This window comes from Neospora caninum, chromosome IX (assembly GCF_000208865.1).
Source record: "Neospora caninum Liverpool complete genome, chromosome IX".
NCBI lineage: Eukaryota > Apicomplexa > Conoidasida > Eucoccidiorida > Sarcocystidae > Neospora > Neospora caninum.
Window position 1 is genome coordinate 2,409,037 of NC_018390.1, and position 26,065 is coordinate 2,435,101.

Sequence of the window (26,065 nt, forward strand, 5' to 3'; positions counted from 1 at the left end):
AAGGTGTGTGGCCGAAACAGCACAGGCGGCAACGCGCACGCCGTCCTGGCGCCGACTGCATGCGCAAAGTCTCGCTGTCGATACCCTTCGCGAACCAGGAACAACAACTTCGCCTTTCCAGCGCGCTCTCTGGAGTCCACACCGTTCGATCGAAGTAACTGTATATCTTCTTCTCTTTCCCGTCTGACTCGAAAGGGTTCGAGTTCGCTGTTGTGCTGGCACCTGCTGGACAAAACTTCTGACAAGGTATCCTTCCTTTCCCAGCAGGGGTCAGCGCATGCCATCAGCAGATCCGAGGGTCCTTCCACTGTGAACTTTATTTGGTCGGGCCGTACTCTTCGCCGGTGTTCACTTCCGTTCGCCTTCTTTCGAAGAGGTGGGTTTACTTCTGCATTTCCCAGCATGTGTAGGTTGGTTACAGGGGGTTGCCGAAGGTGAGTCGTCGGCCGGAGCCTTCCTTCTCCACGACACTCGGTCCTGTCTCTGCTTCACGCTCCTTCTTGCCTGAGCATTCGACATCGTTTTCCTCGCCCACGGAGCAATTGCTTCTGGTCAGAAAGCTGAACATCTTCTTTCGAACGTCGAAGTCTCGCGCCGGATGCGCCGAAACTGGCGTCAGAGTCTCTAAATACGTGGCCGACTCCGGTTTCACTGCTTTATCTGCTCGCCGCCTCTTCCTCTAACTTTTGGATTTTGCCGCGTTTGCCTGAGACCCGCACTGTCTGGTCTTGATTGACGCGCAGGAAATCCTAAGGATTCCTCCCTTGGTAAAGACCGCTTCTCGCCATGGCCAATGCTTCGCGGATTCTGCTTTGCGGAGATGTCGGCGGCTCTTTCGCGCTGCTGGGAAAGTTCCTGAAACGAATCCAAGATCGTCAGGGTCCATTCGCGGCCATCGTATGCTGTGGAGCCTTTTTCGGTCAGCCGGATGATAACCGAAACGATGCGCATGATGCCGGCGACGAATGCGGCTCGTCCTCTATCAAGAAAGAGCGTGAGGAAGGCGACGTCACAGAGGAAGCCGGCCGTCTCCTCTCTCTTCTCAGACAGCGTTACGGTCAACAGATGAAGGCACTTGCGAGTTTATCTGGATCCTTGCCTTTTCCGCTCTTCTTCATCGACGAAGAGGTTGCATGCTTAGCTGCGCAGGTGGCTACGAGCACGGGCCCAGCACCGGTGTGCCAGGAAGGAGACTCTCATACCGAGAACGGCCTCGGCGAGAGTGGGATTTTGAAGGACCACCAAGACGCGCCTTCTAGTCGCGACGTTGACGAGGCAACTGGATCGATCGAGGCTGAATCCGGCTCGCCACGGAGGTGCGAGAAACCCTCCAGCTCCACAGGGACTCTGGTGGCAGATCTCTCTGTGGATGCCTCAGGTGCACTCACGCCTGTACAGCTTTTTCGGAACGTCTACTGGCTGGGAGCAGCAGGCTTTGCCCGTGTTGCGGGGCTGAACGTCGCCTTCTTTGGGATGCCCGAGAGCGACGCGAATAAAGGCCACAAAGGAGAAATGGACGAAAAAGAGGGGAAAACGGGAGGCGATGACAACGAGGCCAAGACGAGATGGCGAAATGGTGCGGATAGTCCCTCCCTCGCAGACCCTACGAGCGTCAAGCGTCGCCGCCTAGATGAGGAGAAAGCAGAAGCTGTAGGAGGGGGGCCATCCGTCCCGACATCCGATGATATGTGTCAATCTCACCCCTCTTCGTTATCTGCCTCTGGCTGTGTTCCATTCTTGCGCCCGTCGTCCTCTTCCTCGCCTCCTTGTACTTCTTCCGCAAACGCTCTGAGGCAGATGATCGATGTGGGAGAAAGTCCCGCATGGCGGGGCCGAATTGATCTCCTGCTCAGCTCTCGATGGCCGGAGGGCATTTGGCGTGGTTTGTGTTTGCCGGGCGAACAAAATGAGAAAGAGGAGGAATTCAACCAGCTCTTGGCAAAGGCACAAGTGGCCTTAGGCGATTTGGAGGCAAGAAACAGGTAGGTGGAAAAGATGCTGCGTCCTCGAAAATGGATCCCGCCTGACTCTGTTGTGACCGGTAAAAAACGCGTTTTCGGTCTGCCATGCCTGAGCACTTGCTCAACGCGTTCCATTTATTTGTGCGCCTCTGGCTTTTATTGGCATACGCGGGACTCGTTACTCTATCTTGCGTGAGCGTAGGAAAGTCGCGCGGGCGTTTCGGCGTATGCGGTGTCCCAGCGTCCGTTCCGTGTAATTGTGTGTCCTTCGCGTTCCCGTCTCCCGTTTAAACGCCGGTGCTTTGTCCCCGGAGACATGAAGGGAACGCTTTCGCCCACAGTCTCTGCCGAAGGCCGCCTGAAGCGACAGCCGTTCTCGGGCATCCGTGCTTCGGCCTCTCTAGCGCGCTGTGTTAGCGTCTGGTGGGCTCGCCGTTCTCCTAGACAGATCTGACATGACGGATCCCTTCGGTAAGGTTGTCCGCGTTTCTCTTCCCTTTGTCGGATCCGCATGCCTCAGCGGCTCTACGCCTGCCCAGCTTGCAGCCTTCCTAGAACCCCGATATGTCATCGCCGCTTCGGCAGGTCTCTTTTACCCCCGACCGGCATTTCGCGGCGTACGCTTTGGTAAGCCAGGACCGCCATCGTTTGGGTGAGCTTTCACAAGCCTGTCTGCACACCCGTACTGTAGAATGCCGAGCTGACACGGGTACCTGTGGCTGGGACGACTGGCGACTGTCCGACCAATTCGGCCAGTCGCATGCGGGAGGAGCGACTTCGTTTGAGAGGCTACGAGGCCGTTTTCACCTTTGCAGCCCATCCCTGAGTCGTTCCAGAGTCGCCGGTCAGACGCCGCTGCTGCCGGCCTTCCCTTATCTGCTGCTCTGCATTGCGCGCTTCGACTCTTCTTCCATGGCTTTCCTTCTCTTAGGTTACACCATGAAATTCATAGCGCTAGGGACCCTAGGGAGCAAGGAACCGGAGAGGAAGCCAATCCATGCACTTCAGCTGACGCCCTTGGATGAGATCCGAGCCGCCCTCTTCCCTGCGTTAGCTCGAGCCGATGCCTCAGCGGATTCCGCCAACACAGAGAAGACCGGCGACTCTCCGTCTCTTACTGCCGATGAGGCTGAGACAACCCTCTTTGCTCTTCCGCCGGATGCTACCTGCAATCCTATCTCTTCACTTCTTCCTCCCGATCGTAAACTTTGTGGGGGTTCGGGCGACGCTGTTGATGTGCTAGAAAGAATGAGTTCCGCCACTTTGCGCCGGGAACTCTTGCGAAGCGCTCAGTGTTTGGACGATGATTCAGCAAATCCACCCGCAACGTCATTTCCGCAGCCGAACCACGGCCGACCCTTTGGGCCACGCAGGAACCCCGAACAGAAGGTTCAGGGGCCTCCTCGTCGGTGCTGCGTGGTGTGCGTGAGCAACCTGACATACGATGTAGACGACCAATCTCTAGAAAGAGTTATGGGAGCCTTTGGAGAGGTCAAGTTCATCTATGCCCCCCGAAACCCCGAGAATAAATCCCAGGGGACTGGAAAAGCGTAAGCCACATTCCATGAGAAAGATGAATACCCGTCTCCCTCGCTCTTGGATGTGGCCACACACTTTGATAGATCACACGGATGCATGGGGTGTGCCTTCGTAGTCCCGCCGTCGCCCTCTCGTACACAGGGTGGACAGATCGCGTTTGATATCTACAGGCAATTAGAAACAGTTCAGTATCTGCTCATACAGACATACACATGGACTCAGCGGCTTAGAGCCATGCACGCATATTATGAAAATGGTCAAACCGTACTTGTATCATTACTGCGGGTTGAGCCTCCAGTCTGAGAAAGTCCTCGAACAAGCACACCACAGTTCCACTACGTTGTCAAACAAACAGGGGTGTTTTTCGGTGAGGCATGCCCTCGCGCTCTGCAGGAGGAATGTAACGTCCCTTTGCTGTCATCGTGCTGCGGGTCCGTCATAAGGCTTCGTGCGTGCAAAGCTTTAAACTGCGGTCTTCGCCTTCCAGTTCACGTTTTCTCCAGTGTCGGTTCTTGCGTTTCCCGTCCACAGGTTTGTCGTTTATTTTGCTCCAGAGGGCGCCGAAAAAGCAGTCGAGGCGTCCGGTCAGCTGGAAGCGGGCCGCCGAGTCCTGCGTGTTGCCATGTGGCGAGAAAAGATTCCTTTCGCTCACAAGATCCGAGAGGACGGCGTTCCTCCGCCACCAAAGCCGGGGTCGTCAATCGTGACGAAGCCTCATGCGGATTGTTGGTTTTGTTTGGCAAATCCCAAAGTCGAGAAACACCTTGTGGCTAGTGTAGGAGACACTTGTTATGTTGCAGCGCCTAAGGGTGGTGTCCATGCTTTGCATGCGCTGATTATCCCGATCACTCATTTTCCGTCGGTTGCATTTGCAACGGAAGAAGTTCGCGCGGAAATTGGGCGCTATGTTCAGGCCTATAGGAGAGCTTTACGCCAAAAAGTAAGATCCCTCTCATTGGTCCAGACCCCGTTGGGCAGTTCTGATATGCGTCGTGAAGGTCGGGCAGCGCGCTGAGAATGGGTATGCTTACCTTCGAGCGGCATGTTCATCCCACTATAAGATTTCGCCGCCCGTCCTATTCCGCATGGGGTTTTACGTGGCGTGGCGATCCAGGACTGTATACCTCAAATCGAATAAACAGAGACACTACCGTATCTAGGATACTGAATATGACTCTAGGAAAACACGCCGTTGGCCGATAGGTTTACATAAGGCACCACTAGAGTGGGAGATACGATGATTCAAGCGGAAATCGAAGCTTTCCGTTCCAATTAAAGCAACCGGTTTCAGCGTCATTTGTTTTCCACAAGAATTGCGTAGTGGTTGTCACCTTTTAAAGGTTTTAAGCGTATGTTAGAATGTCTTTCTTTCACAGAAACGAACAGTGTCTCGTATTAGCGATGTGACCGATCAATTCTGTTCTTTCCTGTAATGCCGATACACGTGGGGCAGTGTTAATATGTAGAGGTGCGGGGGCTGCAATCCAACCACTACAGAAACGAACAGGTGTGTGTATTCTGAATCGCCTTGTGCGCCTTTGTGGACTGTGTGTAGGAAAACCTCGACTGCATCGTATATGAGAGATATGTGCCTATGAGGACAACGAAGGCGATGCACACCCAAATTCAGTGCATCCCGTGCTCGCGTGCGGAAGGCCTTCGAGCTGTTGAATTTTTTAAGGTAAGAGAGACGTCTTGCTGCAAGCCAGAATGGCGTTGATGGAGGAAAAGCAAGATAACTGTTCTGTGAAGTCAAATATGTAAATAGAGCGGTGAGCAGGGCGATACACGCAGCGGAAGATAGGATTGCTGATGATGCTGTCCGGAAGCCCGTAGTTGTCGGATCTTTAGTAGTAGGTGCTTGCCATAGACATAAATAAGCAACTGGAGTGTTGTGCTCTCTTCACATGGCAAGCGCTTCTTTGGAAACTGGGCTCTCGTAAAGCATCGTACGGTTTCTGCCTTGTGAGCACTGCTTGTTTTACGTGGTGCTGAAACCAGGCTGCAACATGTCGGTGCACCTGCGATCAGCAGATTGTTTTTTTCTCCGATGAGGTTGTCTCCGGCGTACTGCTGTCGTTCGACGTCCCAGCAAGTCACTACTGCATCCCTTTTTGCTAGCATCCATTCGGTTACGGAATTTGTGGCGGCGTTTTGTAATTTGTGCTCGCGTGCTGGCTTTGCTTCGAGTATGCACCACGGAAAGGTGTCTGACGGGGGTTGTCGTTTTGTTTTCCTCTTGTCCCCTGGCGTCTTCAGAAAAGAGCCCACAAAGCTGGACTTTCTTTTGAATCTCTCCCATCTGAGCGGAATGCATTGGCCTTCTCGGATCTTGCCTCGCGGGCGCCAGGCACAGAGATCGCGTACTTCTATATCGAGTTGCCTGGTCTCTCAACTGCAAGCGGACAGCTCGTCGAGCGTTTCCTGTATGTACAGCAATCCTCTAGAAACGGAGGGGCTGCTGCTGGCTCAGGGTCGAAGACAGGCGGCGGTGGCAGGGGCTTTAGGCTGCCAATGAACTTTGGCCGGGAATTTATAGCAGAACTCATTGAACGCCCGGAATTGGCAGACTGGCAAAATTGTATTGTCGAACCGGAGGAGGAGCGGGCGAGAGCCGCTGAGTTGAGTAGGCTGATTAACGGCGCGCTGTAGTGAGGCAAAACAAACACTCAGATTCGTCTTCTGTTGCGGGGACAGGAGATACAGACGAGAAGCAAGAAGGCGACAGCCTTCGGCTTGCTGAGCATGTCGTGTTTTCCTGTGTTCTGAAAGTCAACTGGAACACGATGGGCGGGAGTAGTATACTCCATGTGGCCAATTATCTGAATCTGAGGGCTGTAACTCGTCGAAGAGCGTTTATGACATGCTGGAGTATCGTCAACCAGAATTGCCTGTGACGTGGTACACTTTCGGATCGAGGAAGGGCCAAACATAGAGAGACGTTGTCGATCGTACAGTCGTGAAATCTGTGGGTGTGCAAGAGACCAAATCTAATCGATCTGACAAGAGCGGCTTGGACGTTTCCACCCCGCAGCATTCGCCGCCCGAAAACGTGTGCGTGACACGAGTGTAATCCTTAGCAAGCGGGTAGTGTCCCGATGTCATTCACACTCAGCGCACCTCTCATGAGCTTACACAGCAATTATTCCTTCAGCCTATGCATCTGTTCCAGTCAGTCTCCCGAACATAACCACGAGTCGTGACGACGAAAATCCCAAACGGATGACTTCCGATAATCTATTTCCACGCACAGTACAGCATTACAACGGCTGCTCTTATGTTTGGATCCCAGTACCGCTGCTAGCTGCCGTGTCGACAAGGAACTGGCCATGGAAGAGGCGCGGTATAGTCGCCGGGACTTCATTTAGAGTCACAGAGGCGAGCCCCGTGCATCCGCCTTTCTCGTGCTACGACGAGCGGTTTCCATTACCATACGCAACAGAAGTGGGAATCCACGACTTTTTGACAATCTATCCCTTAACGTACTCTGTCCTCTACCCATTGGATTCCAGCTCCCTGCAAATCTCGTGTCGCCCATAGCACTAGAAGTTGATCATGTATCGCGTGAGAGACGCGTATCTATACTGCGCAGACTGCGGTGATTTCCCAGTCAGAATGTAGGGTGAAACGCTGCGGAGTCTACATGTCCGGTTAAAACGCGTGTTCAGCTGGGCGCTCTCTCCCGGTGTACCTGTCCACAGGATGCTGTCTCAGGTGTTGATTCTCTGACCGCATTCTCCCTGCTCTGGACGTAACGCTGTCGAGAGTGTTCTCGCGATACATCTTCCTAGGTGGAAGATTAGTTGGGTTCGTTGCTATTGGCGCACATGGGACGTCGACGTTGTGTCATCAGCTCTCTTGCCTGTACTGTGACAGCTCTCTGAGTGTCCTAGATTGGTGCGCTGAAGCAGATATCGGGGTTCTGTCGAAAAAAGAACTGCTGAGATTTCTGACGACACCGATGGCGTTTTGGGGTCCTACGGTGCTGATAACACGGTAGGAGGTCGTTTACTGCTTAGAAAACAAACCTTGATTAGAGAGGGAAGCAATGATGACTCCGCTGCTCCGTTGACTTTTCCCGTCCGAATCTAGCCACCAACCATTCTGAGGAAAGGGAAAATGTCCCTTACACGCACCCCTGTAACGGAATGCCCTTACTATCGTTCTGGTTCAAACCTCCCAGGACGCTGTCAAAGAAACCCAGTCCGCCTGTTGGAGATGCGAGCATTCCGTCGACGGCCGAGGAGCTCGAAATGATGTTTCCAGTCTTCTCTCCATTCAACGACAGAGGAGTTGAGGAAGGGCCCCAAACAGGCATACATGCAGCACCACCAGCCGCAGGTGCAAATACGCTAGCACTATCGACGCTTGTCGTCGGTTGGGGCCCCTCCTGTGAGCCACCTTCACGGCAGGTGCCTCCCCCGGTGTAATCCCCGGGGATGGAAAAAAACGGACTTAAGACAGTTACTGGGCCACTCGACGGCTGGGAGTGGCTCTGCAACTCGGATTGCAGGAGGGACGTGGAGCGAGAAGGTATTTGAGCAGTGGTCGCGTGGCCACTGCTGCTGAAGCTGTGCGGCTCGGTCATCGACGGTGCCAAAGTGGAAAGAGGAAGACTCAGGCGTGCGGCAGCTTGTGATTCTATTTGTTTAGCATGGACGTCATAGTCGTCTTTTACTTTCAGCAACGCTTGCCAAAGCCCATTGCGTTCAGCCATCACTTGATTGACTCGGTCTACCAGCATGTGGATGTTCCTTCGTAGCCTTTCCTCTTTTCTTCGCGCTGAAGACAATTTGGAGCAAGCTACCCTCTTCAGCTGCGCAACCTCAGCTGCCGCTTTCTGCAGCTGAAGTTTGGTATCCTCGCGTGCGGCCTCTTTTTCCTTGATTTCTTGTTGAAGGGCCTGGAGACAGCACTTAGAGCAATCCCTGCTTGGGCAACTGAGTACGCCCTGATTCCATGAGAACGTTGCCAAATGCGCACAAAATGGCAATGCGCTCGAGACTCTGTTAACTTTGTGGAAATGAGGGTACTGTGCTGTTCTGTTTTTGGTCGATGTGGCCCATCTGCGACTTTACTACCCTCACAAAAAATTGTGGCGAAACGTCTGACAGTGGAGTACAGTTGTCATTTGCTGCCCCTGCGCCAGGGCTCAAAAATGTCGTCCTGACGGAATAAGCATTGTCTTCTTTCCCAGGCGGTGTCGATAATCATGGAATAGGCGGAGTGTTGCGGGACTATTTCGTAGGAATGCGACCGTTACCTACACATTACGGGACTGTTCAAGCAACCGGCCTCCGGGCAAACAGCAGAGGTGCGGTGACAAGGGACAGCAGACACGAGCCTCACCGCATTTTCCATCCTGTGCTGCTCTATCCTCTTTTCCCTTTCAGCTAGTTGCCCCCGTAATTCCACCACGATGGTCTCCGCTTCTTCCTTCGACCTGCTCAGGCTTTCTGTGTCCATCAAGAGCCCACGATGCGTCTCCTCAAGTGCCCGGAAGTCAGCCAGGAGACGATTGTGTTCGTTGAGCCGGCGTTCACAGTCCGCTTGGACTCCTTCTGCCTGGTGGTGTACAACCAAAGCAACGGCAATCCGAGCTCATATCTGGGGTGCCGATAGTTGTGTGTGACATTCCCGGGTGTCATTTCGGTGTCATGCAGTATTAAAGAACGTCGGTCTACCCAAAGTGGAACCATTGATTCATATTCTGTATCGAGCCGTCTTCAACTTGCGTCCGATAGAATGGGGATTTGCCTCCACTGTTTTGGTTGGACACATGAACAATCAACTAAAACACACCGTCGCTATTCCCGCTGCTGCTCATGAACGCCCGGTACTCAAATAGTTCCTCCAACATTGTTCAAGAATGCCCTGTGGACCGCCAAGAGTCTTCTTTGATTGCCTCTTGGATTCGGCAGTTTCCTTAGGGGGCAGATTTTCCCCATTACTTTGGTTGCTTTGTAAACATCAAGCATCATATCTACATGCTTTTCAGGTATCTCCTGCTGCGAAACAGTGTCACAGGTCTTGTAGCAGACGGCTGTCACATACTGTCTCTTTGTGGCTCTTCCCCAGGCGCTCCAGCGGGTAGCAAGATCGCACGTCCACGCTTTACTGGACGAAACTGCTTATGCTGGATGGAAATACTGTGGTTGAGGCATAGCAGCGGTCCCGTCAGCGAGGACGCCACTTTGAATGCCTCACACCATAACACGGTCTCTTCAACCTATCGTCGATGTTCAACATCCGCGCATACAAAGTCGATCTGGAGCCCGATTAATGGCGTTCGCTGGCACTGTGCGAAATGTGGGGTGCTGCCTCCTCATGTGAACAGAACAACAAACCGCTGCTTCAAAAACCATGCACTGAGGGCGAGACAATGAAATATGCAAGACGTTCCCAAAACTGTGACGCGCCTCACATGGAAACCTGATCTTCGTCTATTCTCACCACTAACCTGTTTCGCTAGCTGCTCAGCCTTTGCCAGGCTCTTAGCGTGCTGGATAGCGAGGTGCTGGCACTGCTCTTGCAAAGTTTCTATCTCTGTTGCGTTCCGGTGCTCTTCCTGCTTGAGGGCTAAGACTTCCTGAGCTGCGTCCTCGGCCGCTCGACGTTTCTCTGTCTCAAGTTGCCTTATCTGCCAAACAAGGAGCAGGATCGATGCTTAAACTGCATTCGTCTCCCTGACGGGCCGTACCCACACGATTTTTCTGCGAATCTTTCATCATCTCATCTGCATAGCCATAGCGAGCACTGCCTTCGTAGTCTACTCATGTGTATGCTGTTTTGTCAACGCAGAGTGGATCCCCTCAGCGACCGGTTCACTACGCATTCAAGTGTAACAATGACCAATTACATAGACAGTGCCGCCGGACATGAACGACCAACCACGATGGGATTTACTTCCTACCTTGGCCTCAGCCTCTCCCATAACGCGATCCATCTTTTCCTCGTGATCTCGCTTTTGACGCAGCAGCTCCGACTCCGCTTTTCTGTCGAAGTATGGAGATACTTTTCCGAAAACAGAATCATGAAACGTCTTGCATCTCTCGCGATCTCTTTCAAGTATGCCTCATCGAACTCCACTAACGTCCATGATATGAACGCCACACTCAAATCAGAGTGACCTAGACCAATCGCTTACTGGGAGAGTTGTGCCTGACGATCCAAGGCCTCTAGGGCCTCCTGAAGTTTACGTTTTGACGTCCGCTCCTGTTGTTGAAGCTGCTGGGAGAAGGCTTCTGCTTGTTCCTGCATCCTCCGGTGAGCCTCGCGCGCTTCAGCTTCCGCTGCTTGAGCTTGCTGGCTTATATCTCTTATCTCGGCTTCTCGATGGCTCTGAATGGTTTCTTGTTTTGTTGCGTGGGCAGTTGCTCTGCGCAAAAGCATGCCAGGAATGCTGAGAACAGGTGCCCTGCATGGCGTGGATCAATTGAGCCACTTCAACATAACATGCCAGTGTCTGGCCGCGGATGATGGACTTCTTCCTACGACAAAATATGGCACTGAGTGAAAGCAGGTGGTACGCGTTTATACTTCGTTCGTAAGGAAGCTGGCACTGGCTGAGGAATTGAATCGTGACTGAGAAGTGCATCAAGTGAGCGTGCAACAGAATCCACTGGTAGCAAGTTGCTCACCGACTGGCAGTTCGTCAGCACAAATACATGGTCAAACGGAATACGCAAGGACCGCCTGTGGTAACGTTTGGATGCCAGTTGCACTCTGCATTCGTCACAATGTGGAATGGTTCCACTTCAGAAACATTGCACTATGAGTGCCATATACGCAAGGCCCGATCCTATTGGGAATTGACAACGCGGAATTAGTATGGTAGCGAGTTCTCACTCTTTCCGCAGTTTCTCAACTTGGCGCGTAAGTCGCTCGTTTTCAGCTTGAAATTCCATCATAGACGCCTGGTGGCGTGCAGCCTCTTCTGCATCAAAACCGAAAAGGCGCGCCGCTTCCGTGCCACCACTGTAGTGCAGGCAACTGTTCGTGACAAACTCAAAATAGAGACATGTATCGCTCCATTCGGGTAAGACAATACGGTCAACAGCAATGGCGAGTATCCCCATGGGGCGATATTACTTAGACATGGGTGGAACTCATGATATTTCTTCAGGCCCACAATTTTTGGTCTCCGTTTTGCACGGATTTCCACAACTACACCAGACGTTTATGCAGTCTCCCGGTTGGCAGGGTACGCACCACAAAAAGAATCAGTATAACAAAGCAGTGAAAGTATTTTCTGAACAGGTCGACGAGCCGATCCCAGATTCCCGCGGATCGTGGGGTGGGACAGAGCTGTACCCTGCGGAGAGCTTATAGGTTGCCGAGGTTTCCTCCCACGGCTAAGGTGTCATAACGTTCGAGGGTGAGCGCATGGCACTTAATGGCGACGTGGAAAGAAGTACTGTCTTTGATGAGAGAGGCCTACGTTAAGACAACCTGCTAAGATTCTGGAGCCCAGGTCCGAAGCCTTTCCGTACCACGGAGTGTCTCTCTTTCTTTGCTGTTCTTGGCCTGCAGTGCATTCTGTTCATCCACCAGCCTCTCTAGCTCCTCCCGGAGAACCGCATTTTGTGCCCTAAATATGCAAGAGAGGGGAACATTATCGAAGTGTCGAGTATATACGCACTCCTCAGCGGCCGCTAACTGCTTTCCAGTCACACGGTTCATGTAGGCCTTTGTACGCATGTTGCGTGCTCGAGCACGTTCCCTCCTTTTTAATGGAGGGAATGTCAGTTGATAGACCTCACAGACGTTGTTGGTCACCGATTCTCCCTAGGAATACTTGACTAGTTCTCGGCTGTTGTAGTCGGTTGCTGAATAACCCGTCGGCCTAAAAAATGACGCCTATCTCAAATTTTAACTGCCTTGTGTGTGAGGGGTAACTCCAGAAATACAAGTGATTACTCCAGATTACTTATCTCACTTAGGCCTATGCGTCATGCGCGTTTTTTCCACTTAAATATCGTTTGAACTTCATGATATGGAGATCCTTGCGTCACAAAACGGCCGTCTGTTCTTGATGCGATATTGCCCTAGTAGAGGTAGTTTTTTTTTCCAAAACGAAACATGCAGATCACACAAAATGCGGAATAGTGTTCTTACTTCCATGTCTGCGAATTTGAGTTCTGTTCTTGTACTCGCTTTTCTAACTCAGCCGTGTCCCGTGCTCCTTCTTCCAACTGGGTTAACTGCTTCATCAACCCAGCTATTCTGTCCTGCCGTATAAAACGCCCAGAAACCCGATCGCCCCAAAGCAAGATGCCAGCTTTGTACACATGCCTCAGGCCGTGTTTCTTCAGTTAATGCATGCAACCTGTAAAAGCGTGGTACAAGTAGTACTGCACTGTCTACTCTGCTTCGCGTTGTTATTAGAGTCTCGGTCCCTTCCTTTTGGGAGTGTTGTTCAAAAACAGATTGTGGCCACGTTTCACGGCAAAACTTGTTGATATGCACGAGCTGGCATCGGTCCGTTTCGTCGATGCGTGTCGTCCGGACAGGTTGTCAATTCAGGTATCGGTTAAGGTGACCCGCACTCACAGAGGTGCCATGAGCTGCCCTCAACGGAAAAGTAATGTCAGTGGCGTTTCCGCTCTAGAATTAATCTCGAAGTGCTTACTTCATACTGACACTTCTGGTGTAGCAGACGTCGTTCGAGATCATCTTTGCACGTTTGGTAGAGTGTCTTCAGTTCTTGGTGGTCTCTTTCCAGCATAGCATATTGACTTCTCTGTTCGTCAATCTGAGCGCACAGCTGCTGTACCTTTGCTTTGGTCTTCGCCTCAACATCTTCTGCCGCTTTGAGTCTCACCAGTTCCTACACACAGGTTTCTCAGGGCAACCACCCAGACATGTCTACTTCTTCATTTTCGTGTACCCATACTAGTGTTCTTAGCCCAATTTGAACAGTTGCGCTACTTTGCGTGGGCAACCGAGGGCTGTTTCCGACAGCCCCTGATATGAATCCCTTTCCCTCGGCATTCGTTGACAGTTTTATGGCGACTCAACTACTTGTCCATTACCACGCCACCCCCGCAGCTTGGGTGCGTTCGGCCGGGATCGTGCGGTTGTCATAGAACAGCATAAGACACGTCTACATTCAAAAGTGAAGCAACGTGACACTATTTTTGTCGGTGCCGTAAACATTACTTGAACATGACGTCGATTGGGTCTCACCGATTCGTAAACCATCGCTTTCTGGCTGAATTCCCTTGATACCTGCATCTGTAAGGAATAACATAAAGGTTTAGCGGGATGTCACTAAGAAGTCGATACAGCGAGTTGCATGTCTTCCTCAGCCCACGTATTCAGATTACACTGCCCAAGCTCCATCCCAAAGTTAATTCTGCGATGCCAAAGACCAATTTACTGTGCCAAGTGGAATCGTTTTCTAGTCCCCGTAGCTAGCGCGGCACCCTGCCTGCAGCATATGCCATCCGGATCCCCCCCGACGACATTGGACTCACCGAGGGTCGCAGCGTGTTCTGTTTACGAGGATGTGGTGGTTCTTGCTCCATCACCTCTTCCATGGAAAGGCCATTCTGATAGGGAAAGGGACAGCAATCCAGTGGACTCTGAGGTGCCTGGCCTGCCACTGGCACTACACATTTGAAAATGTTCTATGGTTACGAGGAATGCATACTGCGGAGAGTGTGGAAACGCCGGTTGTTACAGATACAGCGGAGTCGCGTTCTTCTTCAATACTTTTTTATCCGCGAAGTGTCATCGACTGTAATGGCGGTGTGCAACGCAGCTCGATGCTGCTCCGCTTTGACACTAACCCTACTGCTTGCGAATAAAAGCAAAAGCAACAGTGAAAAGCTCTCGCATTTGAGAAAGGATAGGTAACGTAGGCTTTCGCTTAATGCTGCTTCTGGAGCCAGAAAGGTATTTAGAGATGGCACCATGCAGCAAAAACCGCCACCAGTTTCTTCAATTACATCGGCATTAAGCCAACATCGAACAGTAGAGCGGCCGGCTGCACAGTGGTGATCGGTTATTTCCGGATGCATCGTCCTTTGTTCCGCTGCAACTCCAGAATACTCGGCTCGGAAAAGCTTGTGTCTCACAGCTCCTCGGTGCTTAGGGCTGCAACTCCATCATACCGGGCCTGTGGAGTCTAAACGTGCCGGGGTTTCGTCTTGAAACAGGGCGCTATGATTTCCTTAAGAGAGAAGGCTTTGCATGGAGGTTCAGTATGTCTGCGTATACTGTGTGTGTATATCTAAGAGTGTCCAGTTGATCGTGTGAGACCAGCGTTAGAAGCGCAACGTATTACAAGCCAAAAAACAGTCTCATGTGTTTGCAACGGTTTGAGGGTGGGGCCACTCGCTGCAATTCACGCCACATCAGAATGGACTATTTGGCTCTTCGTTGCCCACCTACAGGCTCAGGACCAGTCTGGATATGCTCCAGGGAACTACATTTACCCACAATTCCAAGATGTGTGCACGTTAAAACCCACTGAACACATTCATGATCCGCAGAGGCGAGAAATCGATTTCTGGCTTAATGGGCTGTGCGGGGTTGTGACATGTACTTCTGCATGCGACTGATTGGGTCGAGTGCTGCCTGCGACTGCTAGGCCATTAAAGAGCTTTCAGTGCACCCTGTACTTGTGGCTAGTTTATGTGTCAAGGGATACTTTAAAAATCAAACCCCTCCTCCGGAAAATAAAACTAAATTCCAGTGACTTCTGACTGCCGATCTGCGGCATAGAGAATCCATCACACAAGTGTTCATCAAGTTCTACCGCGCCTATATCTGGCATATTCACTTACTATAGCTACTGCGTTCCTCGGATATGCACACCTTCGACGGCGACCGCGTGCCCACGTGTCGCCTAGTGACCGACACGACTTTGAAGGATCTAGGCCTCTCAAACACGTCATTAGAGAGGACAAATCACTCGTCTGACTGACCAACACCACAGAGCGGGCTCCAATGGTACTAGAATTATCTCTAATAAAACAGCTGGAGATGAACCTTATCACCAGGCTAACGCGTTCCAGCATGGTCTCCCCACCTTCAGCTGTTACCATGTATGTTTACACATAAATACGTACGAAGACGCTTGCCCAAGGTGTGCGTCAATTGGACTTTCCCCACCCGTCCACCCTGGCTATAGACGATATGCAAATGCAGGCAATGTTGCCGCATATCGTATGGCTACGTTTTCCAGAATTCTATCAATTACAGTGTGATGTGTCGAATGGAGGGTGCCGCTGGTTCGGTGGCGTGACGCCCCCCTGTGAGAGCGCCTTCGATTTGGGTTTTGTTCATTCTCTCCTGCTAGCTAGTACCGTCGATAAATGAACAGTTGTGAGCTTCCGAAGCGTCGAAGCAGGGGACGGCCGCTCAGTGGTGTTGAATCGCCACTAATGGCTGAACCGCACAAAGTCATGCGACGGAGATTGCTGTTCGTCTTGGGATGAGCCTCCGGCTCCCCATTGAGGTCTTTTGAGTGTACGTTTACCTTTCGCTGTTCGGAATCGTCACCATGTCGGAAAGAAAGAGCCATGGGGCAGGCGATCAGCCAGCGCATGTGGCTATTCCTGATGCTGACAAAAAGAGAGAGGCTTCACCTAGTAACGCCGAGGAGCCTGAAAACGAAGCTTCAGGGGCCAGTCAAGCGGACAGTCTACTGGAACAGCTTGCAGCCGCCACGTCAGGAGACAAAGAAGGCCTTCTGCCTCAGCTTCCGGGCGAAGTCTCAAGCTCGGAAAAGGGAAGATGGGAAGACAAAGGCGAGGCGACTCTTTTTAAACAACAGCAACCTCTCACGTAGGGGACGTACACATGGCCTCCAAATGCTCCACCGGCAACCATTTCGCAGCGAAACAGGCGAGTCCTGACGGTTTTCAGGGCCGCAAAAGAGGCAGAGTTTCAGTCTGTTTCGGCCTTATACAGGCGCTGTTTGTCTCAATTCCATGGTCCTCGAGCAATCGATTGACGGCCAATACGTTTTTCACTGGGGGAATTGAATCCTGTTCGTTAACACTGATTATAGAATTTGGTTGTTCAGGGCCTTAACTGAATTGGAAACAAAATCCACTTCATGCGTTGCACTCAGTAAATTTGTCGTGGTAGCTGTCCTGGTGGAATATCTGTTGGAGTCCTTGTTCAGGTAATCTCGAAGTATCCTGTCTCCGGTAGTGTGTACAACTCAATGGTGTCCTTCAGGAGGCTGCGATTGTTTATGCCAAGCATCGTTGAGGAAACGGAAGAAGAGCTGGCACGCCAAGAAGAGGATGATGAAGATGACGCTCTTGGAAATGGTGCAGCGGCTGCAGCCTGTGTAGAAGATGATAACGAAGGTTAGCGACAGAAGTGGCGTCGAGATACACTGCTCTCCAGGAGTGGTTCCACTGTGATATAGTTCTGTGTTGTGCGCACTGTATTGCTTCGTAACCCTCACAACATGTTCGCATTATCACGCAATCTACGAACGTCAACAACGCGGTCGCTGCACAAAGCGACCGGTTAAGGATCACGCAACTTGCACTGTTGCGAGGTGAGTAAACACCGCCAGGTAGCTTGGACTCTTGTGTGTTCTCCGTAATGTCTGGTCTGAGCAGCTCTTTTCGATCCAAATTTCCTACGGTTGATCATTGAAACAAACTCAATCGGCGAGGACCCATCTCAAGAAAACAGTGAATTCCGCCAGGATTTTTCCGACCTGCTCAAAATCCTCCAGACCAAACTCAAACAAGAAGACAAATTCATCAAATTCGTTGCAGGACAGATAACGTCCCTCCGTATCAAAGAAAAGTTAATGGTCTTGAAGTACATCAGACACTTAGTTCTCAACAGCGATTGCTCCATTGACGCTTTCATGGCAGCCGACGGATTCGCCGCCGTTTTAAACGTCTGCCTGCAAAATGACGAGATGCTTGAACAGTTACCAGGTAAAGGAATAACCACCAAAGTCAATATGGGCGTATTTGCTTTGTTATGTTTGAGACACAACGTCACGTAAACAATAGTGAGTGCTACAAGGTCATCGCTTTCATTCCCTCTCACCACATGTCACAAAGTTACACCTGTCTAGTTGTGTCCTCCCACATTTGGTTTTCAAGGGGAATCCGTCATTCGAAATTCAAACAGATATCTCGACTTCCATACAACGTTTTGTCCCATGAGTAGATATCGGAACCGAGAATACTACAGTGGAATGTGAGTGGAGGCAGTTAGTCCGTGGATACACATATGTGCTTGTTTTTTCGTAACTGAAGATGACTTTCCTCACCGGTGTAGCACCTGAGGGACGAGAATGCTACTAGCCCAACAACACTATCACAAAGGACACCGCTGGAATACCTTTAAGCCGGTGTTTTTCTTTCCTCCTGTAATGCGCCGGAAGGTGGGATACGTTGGAAATGCAAGTGTGTTGCACGAACGCTATGTGGAAATGAGAATTCAATTCCTTGTTCGTCCAAATATTCCGAGGAGCCAAGCCGGCTACAAATTTGATCGGTTTGTGTGGCACACCCGCGCGCGAGCCTAGACTTGGCGCTGTGTTTTTCTATCCTGTGACGAAGCATGCGTTGGTTCCTGTTGTTCTTTACTAGTCTCTGTTGCATCTGGAATGTTTCCGGCACACGAGATGCACTCATGGCATCAACAGCTACACACCACCATAAACACAGTGTGTGCCGTACCATCAGTCCGTCGGGTATCTGAACGCCACATCAGAAATCTGGAATAATGATGTTACACGAGCATAAATAGCTCGCAGTGTGCCTTTATCAGGACACAATCATTCGCTAGCGGTGCAAGAAACAAGTCGATCCGGTAAATGTGTTAAGGGGAGACACAACGTCTCGATGCAGATTCACCACCATCGAGTTGTTTACCTTTAGATACGACATTTGGCTTATTTCGCATGAGGGGTGTAAACAAAAAATAATGCATTGTGACGCGCATTGAGTGTGGTGTTCTAACATTTGAATCAGGGATCCTTGTTGCCGTCCGGCACCGCGAAGCCTCACTGAGATACCTGGCAGATGAGGGCGCTGTGGGTCTGATGATCAAGCTCGGCAAGAAAACAGATGAGGGTGTTGTCTCTCGGGCGGCCGTAGCTCAGGCTTGTTTGGTGCCGCTATACCAGGACGAAGAAAAGCAGCACATCGACGGTTGGATTGAAAGCCTCGTAGATGCGGTTTCTGGCGGATTTCCTGTCGCCCAAGAGTTCAGCAGTGAGAAAACCACAGCCTTCGTTTGAGGGAGAGGAAAGCCGATAAACCGGCGTAGTGACCGGGTAGAGCGGTTTCCAATTAACGGCAACACAGCTACCTATTTTCACTCGTTCATCATATAAATAAATAAATATATATATATATATATATATATATGCACACACCGGTCAGCGTGATTTCTGTCGAGTTGTAATTCTGTGGTATTTCCGTGTGTCATGGGGGGGTGAGAGTTGATGTGTACCGTGTATAGAGAGTCACTGGATGCTGAGAAGAATGAAGAAGCTCAGTTCTGTAGTATAATCGACTTTTTCTAGGAGACCATGTTCGGGATGCTTCGGGAAAGTTTGTTGTGCCTGGCAGGTGCATCGCTATGTGAGATGAGCGCGGACGCTTCGGAACACTCAAAACTCTTTCAGAAGACAGGCATAATCCCGATCCTCCGGATTTTCAAACCTCATACCGCACCGCAAGCGCTTCTGTGGGAGAGTGCTACCATAGCCAATCTGGCGAAAAATCCAACAAACTTTCCTGAATTCCTAAAAGAGGAGACTTTGGCGACCTTGCACGAAATCTCAAACTCTGTTTGGAATGAAGTTCGGCTTAACGCGGCCTGGGCGTTTGTTTTCCTTTCTCTTCAGAAGGTGACGGATCCAGCTGTTGAAACTCAAAAACCAGTGATAGTTTCTTAGAATGAACTTAATGGACAGGAATTCGTGTTGGACCACCCGTGAGAATTCAGAAATGCCTGAGCGAATTCGGACACAGAAACACATCTATACACACAAATGCTTCTTCTGGAGCATTCCTTTACATGTAAACACCGTGCCTTCTCTTTGTTTACGTATTTCAAGCGAGACACGATATTGCTATATTTTAAAAGCTGGTCAGGACCTCTCCATCGTATCGCACCCTCGTTTCATACGCCCGCGTCACTCGTTGGGCGTGTATACAGTTTTCCCCTCGAAGTGAGTACAATGGTGCTTTCATAGATTCACCACTTCGTTTTGCTTTAGTTCTGGTGCTTGCTTTGTATTTGCTGATTTGTGTTGGTGCAGGCCTTCCACAAGCAGGCGACAGGGCGGTGGGCAGCGTGGGTCCGTGATGTGTTGATCATTGGCATCTGTTCCGAGGACGGAATGACAAGCAACCTTACGGAGCTATTCTTTGCTAACGTCACTGGAAAACAGGCGCTACAGGGCTACGAGGCACCGGCTGTCCGAAGATACCTCGACAGTCTTCATCTGACGGACGACATCGTTCGCGAGCAGGCCCAGGCATTTTTAACGAATCTCGCAAGCACTCATCCAAAGGAGATGATAGATTCGTTGCTACTGCTCTGTTCAGTTCCACATGACAGTGCTGCTGCTCGAGACGCCCTGGCGACGCTTGCTACTCTTTTGAGTGACCCGGACACATCGGACTTGGCAGTCGCCCATGAGGCTTACCTCCCTTTCGTATGCCTAGCTGATCGTCCCGACGAGGCAGTTCAACTCCTCTGTGCTCGAATGCTCGTGAAGCTTATTTCGGACCAAGATAGTTTTCTCAAGTATGAGGAGCTGGAGCCGGTTGCTGCCTTGTTGTACTTGTGTGACTCGAATAACGATGCGGTCCAAGAGTGCGCCTTCAACGGTCTCTGGATCGCTATGGAGATGGCGCGTCGTAATCCAGAGGGACTCGCAGTTCCCGTGTTGCGTTGCTGTAGAGAAGATGAGCCAGGCGATAAGCTTCACAGCTCCTATCGGGACTCTGTGAGACTGGCAGATGGGATGTTTGCTAAGCATCGTTCAAGGGGTGCGGCTACAAATCAGCTCTTCGGGCTCCACTGTCTGTGTGCCCTTCTCTATGACGCGTCGGCAGCTGTCCAAGGGCGTTTGGCGTATAAAATTGAATCATTTACTGAAGACGCGAGCAATATAGATCAAATGGACGATCTCTGTCTTCGAGCACTAGCGTGTAGTCTGATGGCCCTGGGGCGATCTGTTGTCGACTCTGTCAAGTCCAGTGTGGTCGTGGCTTTTACGAGCCTCGTGGCGCACGGTACAAAGATGAGGGCATCAGAACGGAAGGGTTCCCTTCCCGAGTATGGACCCTCCAATGAACAGCTGTTTGCCCGGAGCCACATCCCCAGCGACAGAAACCGCCGAGCCGAGATAAGCCGCGGTTTCCCCCACGCTCGATTGCCTCTTGACCACTTCATGGCCGAGAACTATACTCAGTGCCTCTGCGAAATTCTCCTCGACACATCCGCGAGTCCCATTCTGAAGCAGCAGTGCTTAGCGACGATTCGCCAAAGTCTAAACGATCCACTGGTGTGCCAGTACCTGGGGAAAACGGACTTCATGTCTCGCTTCTTCTCGGCCGAAGTCGTGGCTTCAGCAGAAGATCCAACAGACTTTTACTTCATGTTCTGCCACATTCTCAGTCACCCAGCAACAGTCGGCCATGTTTCCAACTACATGGGAATCCTCGAAAAACTCTTAAAGGATGTCAAGGTGAGTGATGTTCATAGAAAATTCCGGATTCCTGTTTTCAGCCAGGTTCATGATCCCGAGCGAGGACGGATAGTGCATTTCGCGGTCTTCTTTATTCACGCTTTATCAGTTGTGCCTTTCTTACTTGGCCGCTTGGTTCAAAGTCGCGCTTCTTTTATCGACACCCACTGTCGAGGAAAGCACCGGCCCTGGGCAGGAATGGATATGCAGAAATCTGGGAGATTACCACCACGGTCGACTTGTTGCTCTCCTTTTCCTCTGCAACTAATAATAGCTTGACCGAATTGTTTTGTTTACCGAAACACAATTTGCTGTCTCATTGCACAATACATCTGCATGGACGACTTATTCTGTTCTCGTTTCAGAGTTACCCATCCCTCGCCCTTCCTCTCGCTCAACTGTTGGACGCCGCTTGTTTTCTTCCTCACGTTCAAGGGTGAGTGAAGTCTGCAATATGCATTTTTCTGTCCAAGGGATACGGTCTTTACATCAACGCTTTTGGTGAGTGTTTCTTATGACGCAGTCGTGATTTAGTGGTAGACGAGCATGTCGTCACACGCACTGGGACTCCTTCGGCAGCCTTTCGACGGAACGCTCAAGAGCTCCGTCCTTAACGAAGATGATGTGATTATTGCTCGTGTATATGCAACGTGAGGCCTGACCTGAGCTGCCCGTCAGATTGAACCAACAATTCTTTCTGCCGTTCGCTTGGGTGCAGAGAACTTGCCGCTGGCCTTGAACAGCGGCACGACGTCTTTAACGGTAGATCCCTGTATCCGAAGCAGTGCGACTGTGCAATGTTCCAGGGTGATTTACTCCAATTTGCGGCAAGTTTGCGAACTGCTCTTCGATAACGTGAAGACTGAGCGCTGCACGAAGACACTCACGTTTCATGTTCTCAAGTCCCTGACAAGGCTCTCAAACGTTCCTGGAAGCAAATTGTCGGTAATCCGCTGGGAATGCATCATTCCAAGCGACAGTCGCAACACCAGCCCTCCGCTACACAAAGTGCCGACGCACCTTTCGCCTTATTTTGTAATACGTCTGTTTGCTCCGCAACGTCCACTCTTACGCCAGCCTTCAACTTTTAACTCGCATCCATGCGCAGCCATGACACTTTCCCTACACAGACGCTGAACGCCAGGTGTCGTCATAGAACGCCTACCAGGAAACAACTAATTATGCAGAAAGTGCGTCACTGAATCTTCCGTGAAAGCAAAACAAAGTGGCTCCAGCTTGTATCAGCCACTCCGTTCGTCCTACGGACTTCAGTGACGGAAGCCTGGTCTCTGCTCTTGCGGACCCAGGAAAACAACTCGGTTACTGGAAGGTGACAAAGAGATAGCTTCAACTGAGACTTCAACGTCAACAGGAGATGCCCCCGTGGATGCTCGCTTTACAAATCGCTGACAGCGATTCGCGATGCTTAATTCCAAACAAGCAGCTGTGTATACGTATATAACGTAAGTTCATGTCCGGTGCTTCCTCTGCTCGGAAATGTTTGTGTGCCTGCAGTCAGCGCTTCGTGGAACAGAGCTTGATTCCACGACCACTGCTTCTAGACCTGCTCAACCTTCTGGGACAGTATTCGACACCGAGCGTTGTCGCTAAAACAGACTCTCGAGAAATTCTGAGGAAACCACCCTCAGACGTCGCTTGTGAATCCGAACTTCCCGTCCCTGAAGGTCCGGGAAACACGTCCCAGTTAAACCGCAGAAGTTCCTCTTTGGATCTCGAGGACAACCTGAAGGACCCGTGGGGGAGAGTGCTAGACGATCAAGAGTTGCTGAACTGCGTCGTCGAGGCACTAATTTCGCTTTACCGATTGGGTGTACTCAAGGACGTGTTCGATAAGGAAGCTATGGAAAAGCAGTTTTTGCCTCTATTCGCATCCTCGTCGAACTCAGCAGGCTCAATTGTGTCCCTTTTGTCATTGGCAAACTGCCTGTGTATCGAACCCGAGCTTCTCGACTGCTTTTTGGCGAGGCCAATCCTGATCGATATTGCAACGAGCATTACAGAAGGCGGTATCGAGGATGAGCATCTTTACACGCAAACCGCTGAGCTTCTTCGAGTCGCCTTGCTCCACGAGGAGGCACGAGAGTAAGCATGCCGCACGTCAACGCATTTCGTGGGTTAGGAATTCCGTTCGGCCAGGAACAAGTGCACTGCACATGAGCTACGGAGAGCATGCTGAAGCGGCCTCCGGATACAGCCTTGGACTCTCTCGACGAGCGACCCAAAATATATTCTAAACTGAATGGAGGCCGCACGTATAGCCTGAGGGGGCGATCATGGTGGACAGCTGTAAGAAGAGAGAGCACCAGCGCTTTTTTGTTGTCGAAGGGGAACGCTCGTGGATGTTGCACCGGGCATTTTAGGTTCACTAACGTTCTCGGGATTACGGTGCTCTTCATGTACTGACGAAATGTGGCACGCAAACGACATATGCTTGGCAATTACTGAAATCTTCTGGAGGGGACGAGTCCCCCCAGGGTGTTTCCTCGGAGTTAGGTTCCGCCAATGAAAAGTGTAGTATAGTACCTTATCTGCCTGACCCTAGTACGGAGGACCCTGGAGAAGCTACGCCGCCAGACTCATATTTGAATTTGGCCCGTACGTAACTATGTCGGCGTCGCGGAGCGCCCGTTGTTGCCGCACAGAGGAGGGATGTGACAGATATATATCAAATGACACGAGATTTGATACGGTGAAATGCCTTCACAAATGCCTAGTATTCAGTCAGCACATCAACGTAAATATTCACTTCCATCTGCACTGACATAATATTTTATATCTACAACTAAGTGTATGCTGGTATACGTTTACGTGTATGTGCTGGTACTCGCCACAGAGTTTCATATCGTCGCACATGAATCGCACTCCGCTGGAGACAATAGCACGTCAAGTGGCCTCTCCGTGTTGTGTTGTATTCCAAAACAATGCAGCAAAGTGGTGGCGAATCTGGTTATCGTCGACAGCATCTTCAAGATCATTCGAACGCCCTTGTACCCCCCAGCACAGACACGGGCACTCTTCGCTCTGCACAGCATATTAACGAATGAAACGATCCTGAGGACCATGGCTGCAGAAGACTTCGTTCCAACGCTGTGTGACATCGCCTTGTCAGGCGGGAGCAAAGACGTGCAGCGAGTGGCTGCCGGGATTTTGAGTACAGTTGTTGTACGGCCTACTTGCCGCGACGTCGTTTTAACGGGTTCTTCCCTTCAAGCCGTCCTTGGGGTCGTGCTGGATTCGACGATGCCTGAAGTCTACTCGCAGGTCCTCTGGGCGATATCGTATTTGCCGCTCTGCGACGAGTTTGTACAGCCTCTTCTTGAGAACCACGTGATCGAACGTATGAAGCAGATAATGAATGAAGAGCATGTCGGAGTGCAGACGCAGGCCCGCGCTACGGTTGTCCAACTGAGTGCTAATCATCAGCTGCGCAGCCGCTTCATTGAGCTTGGTTTCCTCCCGCTTCTTGTCTCCCGGACTACCACGCGAGATTTATCATGTTGTGAAGCCAGCCTCCACGCCATGCAGACCCTCAGTGATACCCCAATGCTGTCGGCAACCCTCCTAGACCTCGGGGTAGAAGTCAAGCTTCAGGAAGTCCTCCACAAGTGTCTCCAACATCAGCATAAATCCATGATACCCTCCGAAGCAGAAGCGCCTCTGAAAAACCAACAGCTCCAAGAACGACAGCAAGTTTGCTCGGTTGCGGACTCCTCATGGGCATCTGAAGAAGCCAGTTTTCCAACGGAAGCAACTTCTTCTCTCGGCATGCCTCGCGAGCTAGAAGCCGTACGTTGTGCAGCCCTAGAGTTGCTCTGTCAACTGTCGCGTCATGCTGTTCAAGGCCAACTGGCCCTACTGGACGATGCAACAGTGACCATGGTTATCGACTGTATGGCTGGCACCCATATTCGAACCATCGAAGAGAAGAGATCTGCAGCGACATTGCTAAGGCTGTGGGCAGGAGGGGCAAGAACAAGAAAACTGTTTCTTGCTCACAAAGGTGTCGAAGTACTGCTACGCCTTATTCTATCCACCGAAGATCCTTTAGTCATGGAACAGCTCGCATGGTGCCTTGGCAATGTAGCGAAGGGAGAGGGCAGTATGGAAGTGGAAACTCAGCTGGCCGAAGCTGGAGCAATTGACGCGATCCTTTACTACAGCAACTCGATGCACGAAGGAGTGCGGAACCGCGCCCACTGGGCACTAGGTACCCTGCATGGCGAGACGCTCAAGTATAACACCCTGCTAGCAAGTAGGAGCAGTGAGGCATTAGGACTCCCTGAGCATCACTGCCGCCACCGAGAGTCGCTCCGACGAAAATGGGGCCTCCAAAACGAACGTGGCGTTGCAACAGTAATTGCTCCTCTGACTGAGCAAACAACGAGGCACGGTGTTCTAAATATTCCCACCGGTAGCATGAACCTTTCTGCCGGCAAGCGGTTCCACGGAGCAGATGTCTCGAACGCATCGTCTGCCGAAACGGCTGGACTGCCTGACACAACATCTAGCGAGAAAAAAATGCATCGACCCAGCCATATCGGAGATCAGATCTCAAGGAAGTGGATTCCAGCTGAAGACCCTCACGGGTGAGGCAGGTGATATGAAGGACTCTGGATACACCGCAGCCGCAGTCTAGCGCCTCCCAGCTGGTGATCATGCTCGCTTGGAGCCACCACAAAGATGCAGTCATAGGACCTCGCGCAGTCCAGCGTTTCCTAAAGGAAGAGGCATACTGAGACGTCAGGAAACCATGCCGCTGCAGCACTTGGTTTACCTTTCTAGTGGGATTGGAAACACTGGTAAATCGAGTAGCCCTCAGATACGCAATTGTAATGCACATTTA

At 51.2% G+C, this 26,065-nt stretch overlaps 3 protein-coding genes across 3 annotated transcripts; 2 read left to right on the top strand and 1 right to left on the bottom strand.

The window, feature by feature from the left end:
* Positions 1-786: 786 nt before the first annotated feature.
* Positions 787-6,868, top strand: NCLIV_041390 (hypothetical protein; the record flags this gene model as incomplete). The annotated part of the gene is made up of 7 exons (XM_003881048.1): positions 787-1,982; positions 2,482-2,588; positions 2,893-3,511; positions 4,032-4,440; positions 5,056-5,181; positions 5,760-5,926; positions 6,793-6,868. The coding sequence occupies 7 exons, from the start codon at positions 787-789 to the stop codon at positions 6,866-6,868; spliced, it is 2,700 nt and encodes an 899-aa protein (XP_003881097.1).
* Positions 6,869-7,626: 758 nt separating this feature from the next.
* Positions 7,627-10,760, bottom strand: NCLIV_041400 (conserved hypothetical protein; the record flags this gene model as incomplete). The annotated part of the gene is made up of 5 exons (XM_003881049.1): positions 7,627-8,403; positions 8,850-9,065; positions 9,961-10,140; positions 10,414-10,495; positions 10,648-10,760. The coding sequence occupies 5 exons, from the start codon at positions 10,758-10,760 to the stop codon at positions 7,627-7,629; spliced, it is 1,368 nt and encodes a 455-aa protein (XP_003881098.1).
* A 5,251-nt stretch (positions 10,761-16,011) lies between these two features.
* On the top strand, positions 16,012-25,858 carry NCLIV_041410 (conserved hypothetical protein; the record flags this gene model as incomplete). The annotated part of the gene is made up of 10 exons (XM_003881050.1): positions 16,012-16,295; positions 16,695-16,828; positions 17,090-17,419; positions 18,467-18,709; positions 19,070-19,350; positions 19,765-21,201; positions 21,567-21,637; positions 22,717-23,304; positions 24,150-25,474; positions 25,731-25,858. The coding sequence occupies 10 exons, from the start codon at positions 16,012-16,014 to the stop codon at positions 25,856-25,858; spliced, it is 4,821 nt and encodes a 1,606-aa protein (XP_003881099.1).
* Positions 25,859-26,065: the final 207 nt, after the last annotated feature.